This window comes from Epinephelus moara, chromosome 5 (genome assembly GCF_006386435.1).
Source record: "Epinephelus moara isolate mb chromosome 5, YSFRI_EMoa_1.0, whole genome shotgun sequence".
NCBI classification, from domain to species: domain Eukaryota; kingdom Metazoa; phylum Chordata; class Actinopteri; order Perciformes; family Serranidae; genus Epinephelus; species Epinephelus moara.
The window spans coordinates 3,256,908-3,263,668 of NC_065510.1; the positions used below are offsets into that span (position 1 = coordinate 3,256,908).

Below are 6,761 nucleotides of genomic sequence, written 5' to 3' on the forward strand. Positions count from 1 at the left end.
AGCAAACCCAGAACACACAGGAGGGATTACATATCTCATCTGGCCTGGGAACACCTGGGGATCACCCAGGAGGAGCTGGAAAGTGTTGCAGTGGGGAGAAGGACGTCTGGAGTATCTTGCTCAGCATGCTGCCCCCGTGAGCCGGCCTCGGATAAGTGGCTGAAAATGGATGAAATAACAGTTTGGTTTGACTGTGTTTCCAGTGTGCACTATTTTTGGGCTTTTATTTTTAAAGGCAGAACCTCTTCACTTCCTGTGTTATTCTGACAGTTTGATGACAGTGGGCATAAAATGTAGCATGTGAAGACACAAATGAAAGAACATGATGGTATTTGTAGTTTTAGCATCGACTTCCTGTATTTTCTTATTTCATAAAGGCTTCTCACAGCTGTGAGCTATCAACCACTGTTTTTTTCCACCTCATCTGCTGCAGTGAAACTGTTGCAAGAGAATGCAACAAAACAAAATGACCCTTGAGGGCCTCTGTACTTTTTACTGTTGATGGGATGATGACTTTCTGTGAGGTCTGACTGAGTCTTGACTTCATGACATCACCCACAGCCCCAAAAAGAAACGGTAAAAACCAGAGAGAAGAGTTTGACTTCCTGTGTCTGCCTGTCATTTGTCCTGCAGCTCCCAGACCTGAAGGACGCTGAGGCGTTGTCCTGCAGCTCCCAGACCTGAAGGACGCTGAGGCGGTGCAGAAGTTCTTCCTGGAGGAGATCCAGCTGGGGGAGGAGCTGCTGGCTCAGGGTAACACCTCCTTCACAGTCAGATTCATGGGATTTTATTGGTTCTTGTGTCAGAGTCCTTCCTCTGGTCTGCGTGGAGTCTCTCAGTGCATCTTAACGTCTCGTGCTTGTGCTTCGCTCCACAGGAGACTATGAGAAAGGTGTGGACCACCTGACCAACGCCATCGCGGTGTGCGGTCAGCCTCAGCAGCTGTTGCAGGTGCTGCAGCAGACTCTGCCTCCACCCGTCTTCCAGATGCTGCTCACCAAACTGCCCAGCATCAGCCAGGTGGGCCACACACTTCATTCTTTAGTCTTTACATGGTTCTCCACTGGTCTTCATGTTCTCTCACACAGAAACAAGAACCACCAGAACAAACAGTTTAAAATCACACAGTATCAATAAAGACAAATATAAAGATCAGACAATAAGTTAAGGACTCGACATGAAAACAACATTTTCACAAATAAAACAACTTATCAAAAACAACGAAAGGGACTTTTTGAAATTAAATCTCCTTGTGATGAGTCTGATGATGAAGATGGGGAGTTCTTTAAAGACCAATTCTCATCATATAATGTGTTAATGGACCAGAAACCAGCAGCTGATCAGAGCTCACTTCACATTTTAGTGGTGGAAAAAGTAAAGTATATAGTAAATATAGTTTACTGCAGTAAAAATACTAAAACCACACAGTGAAAACACTTCAAGTAAAAGTCCTGCATTGAAAAGCTCACTTAAAGGGAAAGCTTGGATTTTNCTCAAAATGATCCCACACTTTGGATTTCCTGCCCGACATGTTATTAACTAGCCTGTGGAATAACCGCAGGTACCAGCCCTGGAAATTAACCTGACTCCTGTCTGACTGCTGAGCGTGGACACTTCCTGTGTCTGTGCTTTCAAATTAAAGTCCTACATTGTCCAGTCAGATAGGTTTGGATTTATTTTGATAAGGTGCCACTCCTAATAGAGTTTCATATTTGTTTCTTGTTTTGTCCGGCAACTAAGCGACCAATGAAGTTTTGCTGACTAATGACCTTTCTGGTCGACTAACGTTTGGTTGACTATTCGGGGGCAGCCCCAGAAGCTAAGTAATCTACTGCTGTGGACAGGGGAAGCAGCAAAACATGTTTTAGCCACCTAAAAAAAGTCCCACCTTAAAATCAAGTGTACACTATTATTGAGGGTATGAGAGACCCCTGGTGATTTAAACCAGTAAAAACACTGAATAAAGCAGTTTCACGTTAAAAAAATTGTGTTTTGCTGACACTGTTTGGCTATAGCGGCTCATGTGTAAACATGAAAATGCTAATGGTCCTATCTAGAGCCAGTGTACAAAGTATAATATTTACCCCTGAGATGCAGTGGAGTATAAGGTTGCATAAAAAGGAAATACTCAGGGAAATACAATTACCTTGAATTTGACAGTCCATCTTCATCCTCATTGGTTACTTCACCCTGTTAACTCTTTCATGTGTTCTCTGTCTCTGTTTGTGTTGTCTTTCTGTCCTGCAGCGTATTGTGAGTGCACAGAGTCTGAGCGAAGACGATATAGAATGAGAGGATGCAGAGGAAACAGCCCCCCACCCCCCTCCTCTTCCTCACCCTCCTCCTCCTCATGTGGACCCTTCCTCCCATGACGACCTGCCAACGCCTCGGCCTTCATCACTCCGGCCGACGTCCCTCACTTCCCATCAAGGCGTCCAAAGGGAATTAGTTTTTTATTCCTGGTTTATCCATGACAGTAGTGTTTGTTTGTTTTGACTTAAATGACCCGTTCTGGGGTGTAAAGAGGATCTGGATCACAACGTCCAGACAAATACAAGAGCCCGTCCCCACTCCACCATCAGTAGGTTTGTACTCATGAGCTGGACTGGGTGTTAACATGAATCCTTCCTTCAGGGTGGTGTAGCTCACATCCTGACAGCATCATGTACCAGGTTTACACTGTCTGACATGTTTGTACCAACCATCTTCATGGTTATCATGATATCAGTCGTAGAAAGTGACACAAACAGGAATCTTCTGTCTGCTCGAAGGCTTCACAAACTATTTATTGTTTTTGTTATCAGTCGTCTTTCTGTTCGCTCTCCACTTGGAAACACTTTTTCAAAAGTGATGAAATGTTTTGTTCATAATAAAGAGGACGGCCCTCTTTAGGAAGAAAATAAAAAATGTGAACAAATTATAAAGTTGTCTTTTGAGTTTATTTTATCATGCTTCCACCACCTTAATGTGGTGGAGGGGTTTGCTTGTATCAGTGAACCTTGGAGCTGTGTTGTCCGGGGCTAATAGCTCCTGGTAGGGTCTCCCAAGGCAAAGTGATCCTACGGGAGGGGCCAGACTAAGAGCGGTTCAAGAAAACCTTGATGAAACGACACTTGAGGGAAAAGAGTACCTTGCCCGACATGGGGACACTGGGGGAGGGGGGGACTCGCCAACAAGCATCAGGTGGCCAGGCCTAGGGCCATGGGGCCCGGTTCGGCTCATCCCAAATGAATGACATGGAGCTACCCTGCTCACCACCCACAGGGACTCGCACTGGGGCCAGGTGCATTGTGTGCCAGAGAAAGCCAGGGGCGTGGACCCGGACATGCTGACTCCTGGTGTCGCAGACTGGCTCTGGGGACGGGGAACTTCACCTCTGGCGGGGAATCAGAGCTGTTGTGGGAGGGAGAGCTACACCAACTAGATATAGTTGGGCTCACCTTTGCACACAAGGCCGGTTGTGGAATCATACTCCCGGCGAAGAGCTTGACTCTTGCTTTTTCGGAAGTTGCCCAAGGTGAGAGACATTGGGCGAGCATGGGGAAGTTGCCCAAGGTGAGAGACACTGGGTGGGTGTGGGGATACTCACGAGTCCCCAGCTGAATGCTGCTGTGTTGGAGTTCTCCCCAAGGAACAAGAAGGTGGCCCCAGTTGGACTGCGAGTAGCTTAGAGGAGGTCTCTGACTGTTGTGTGTGCGTATGCACCGAACAGCAGTACGGAGTACAAAGCCTTCTTGGAGTCTCTGGGCAGTGTCCTTGAAAGGGTACGGACCAGGGTCTCTATCTGGGCAGTGTCCTTGAAAGGGTACGGACCAGGGTCTCTATAGTTTTCCTGGGGGACTTCAACCTTCAATATTCACGTGGGCAATAATGGAGGAACCTGGAGGAGGGTGATTGGGAGGAACAGTCTGCCTGATTTGAACCCAAGCAGTGTGATGTTATTGGACTTCTGTGCTATTCATGAATCGGCCATAATGAACACCATGTTCAAGCACAGGGAGGTTTATAAGTGTACTTGGTACCAGAACGCCCTAAGCCAAAGATCGATGATTGACTTTGTGGTTGTACCATCAGATCTACGGCCGTGTGTCTTGGACACTCTGAGTGAAGAGAGGAGCAGAGCTGTCAACTGATAGTGAGTTGGATCAGATGCTGGGAAAAGCTGCCAGGAAGACCTAGTAAATCCAAACGCGTAATCGTGGTGAACTAGGAACATCTGGTGGAGTCCCCTATTCATGAGGTCTTCAACTCCCACCTCCAGAAGAATTTTTTGCGCTTCCCAGGGGAGGTTGGGGACATGGAATCCAAGTGGTCCATGTTAAATCCTTCATTGTAGAAGCGGCTGCAAAGAAGGACTTTTGGTTGGCCTCAAAGAAGCCAGAGGGGTTGTGGGAGCTTGCCCATCCAGTCTACATGTGCACTGTGGACTTGGAGAACGCATACAACCACGTCCCACAGGGAGTTTTGTGGGGTGTACTGCAGGAATACATGGTACTGGGGTTGCTGCTCCATCCGGTCCCTGTATGACCAAAGTGAGTGCTGTGTCCGCATACTTGCACAAAGTCAAACACGATTCCGGTGGGTGTTGGCCTCCACCAGGGCTATCCCTTGTCTTTGATTGTGTTTGTGATATTCATGGACAGGATTTTGAGGCGCAGCTGGGGGGAGGAAGGGGTCTGGTTTGGTGACCCAAGAATTGCATATCTGCTTTTTGCAGATGATGTGGTTTTGTTGGCTTCTTTACACTGTGACCTCCAGCATGCACTGGGGCGGTTTGCAGCAGAGTGTGAAGCAGTCAGGATGAGAGTCAGCACCTCCAAGTCTGAGGCCATGGTTCCAGAAAATGTTAGAAAATGGTGGACTGCCCCCTCCAGGTTGGGAGAGAGTTACAACCCCAAGCAAAGGAGGTAAAGAATCTCTGGTTCTTGTTCACAAGTGAGGATAGAATGGAGCATGAGATGGATCGGCAATTTGGTGCGGCGTCTGCAGTGATGTGGGCGCTGCGCCGGACCGTCGTGGTGAAGAGAAAGCTGAGCCAGAAGGCAAGGCTTTTGATTTACAGGTCCATCTACGTCCCAACCCTCACCTATGGCCATGAGCTCTGGGTAGTGACCAAAAGAATGAGATCATGGATACAAGCAGCTGAAACGAGTTTCTCCTGAAGGGTGGCTGGGCTCAGCCTTAGAGATAAGGGGAGGAGCTTGAAAGGAGGTGGCTTGGACGTCTGATCAGAATCCTCCTGCGCACCTCCCGTTAGAGGTGTTTCAGGCATGTCCCCGGGGTAGACCAAGACCATGCTGGATATCTCGTCTGGCCTGGGAACACCTTGGGATCTCCCAGGAGGAGCTGGAAAGCGTCGCTTGGGAGAGGGATGTCTGGAGTACTTTGCTCAGCCCTCTCCCCCCGTGACCCAGCCTCGAGTAAGTGGTTGAAAATTGAATGGAAACTGGCGATAGCTGCAGGAGGAGGCATTATTATTCAAATGTGACGCAAACGTTCACTTGGAGATGTTATTTACAGGTTTTAAACAGGTTTACTCTGATACCATGTGAACGCAGCATCAATGGAACAGTTCAACAGTTTTGGGAAATATGTTTATTCACGTTCATGAAAAAAACAAAACAAACGACCATCTTTGTACAAATTCTGACACAAAACAGGAACACCAGACTATTTAATGCAATACAACAGCTAAAAAGTTATAAATGATGTATTTTAATTTAGTCTTTGTCAGCGAAGTGTGATTCAAATTAATTTTAGTGTTGTTCACCTCCTGCAGACAACACAAACATTTTCACTGACATGTAGAATTAAAACACTTCGGCAAACAAGTGCGCCTGGCCAAGTGGTTGAATTTCCATCGGCTTGCACCTGCTCAGGCGCACTACTCCTCATTGCGTGAGACTGTTTATGCGTTAATGTTTCGAATTAGGATGCTTCAGTTTCAGTGTTTGTGAAGTGCTGAGCATACGACTGGATAAATGACAACTTGGATTAAACTGCATGAGTTGTGTGAGTGTTTGTAAACACATGTTTTGATATAGTTTTGCTGTTGTTAAAGGTGGACCCCTGTGACTTCTATTCATGGAGACATTTCTCAGTTTTATGGATTCTTTGTTCCCCATGGAGGCATGCAAGGCAAAAGAAATTTCCTTCAAGAATTCAAGGTAACACGGGGTGAGTAACTGATAAACAAATGATCACTCTGAAGGTGACGTATTCCTTTAAAGCCTTCTAGGGCTCGATGTTCGTCCGTCCAGGAAACAAAATGTATTTGTCTTGAAATTCAACTTTTCTGTTGAGTGTTAAAGTCACTGTTCACTCAGGCCTTGTGTTCAACAGCTAGTTTATGTTACTGCTTTTATTTTACAACCATATATTTACAGATTTCTGTGACTCATCAGTCATCTCATTGTTATTCACTAAAAAAATTAAAAACAGTTATAACCAAACCACATCTCACACGAAGTACAAAATCCTGTCAGCGTGGTTTCTATTGTTAACGTCTGTTAACTTTTAATGTCCAGTAAATCAATGACACGTACTGTATCCAGTAGACATGACCAACATGTAACAGTCTGCCATTTGTTCCCTTGAATAGAAATACAATAATAAATACAAATTAGATTTCAACTGTGTCCTCTGACACGAGAAGCTGTAGACATGTCTGTACACAGTTGTAGATGTTAAATTAACTTAAATAAAATGCCTCCAGTGCTGTTACATTTGCTCCTACATGTTGGAGCAGATAAAACGTTTGG

General features: G+C 45.9%; 1 protein-coding gene across 2 annotated transcripts in view; it reads left to right on the forward strand.

Moving 5' to 3' along the window:
• The window catches only part of tomm20b (translocase of outer mitochondrial membrane 20b), a 22,286-nt gene extending 19,362 nt beyond the window's left edge, over positions 1-2,924 (forward strand). For both annotated transcript variants that reach the window (XM_050043832.1, XM_050043833.1), the window contains exons 3-5: positions 672-753; positions 878-1,020; positions 2,248-2,924. In XM_050043832.1, coding sequence (XP_049899789.1) covers positions 672-753; positions 878-1,020; positions 2,248-2,292 — 270 coding nt within the window. In that variant the 3' untranslated portion in view covers positions 2,293-2,924. The remainder of the gene's footprint in view (positions 1-671; positions 754-877; positions 1,021-2,247) is intronic.
• Positions 2,925-6,761: the final 3,837 nt, after the last annotated feature.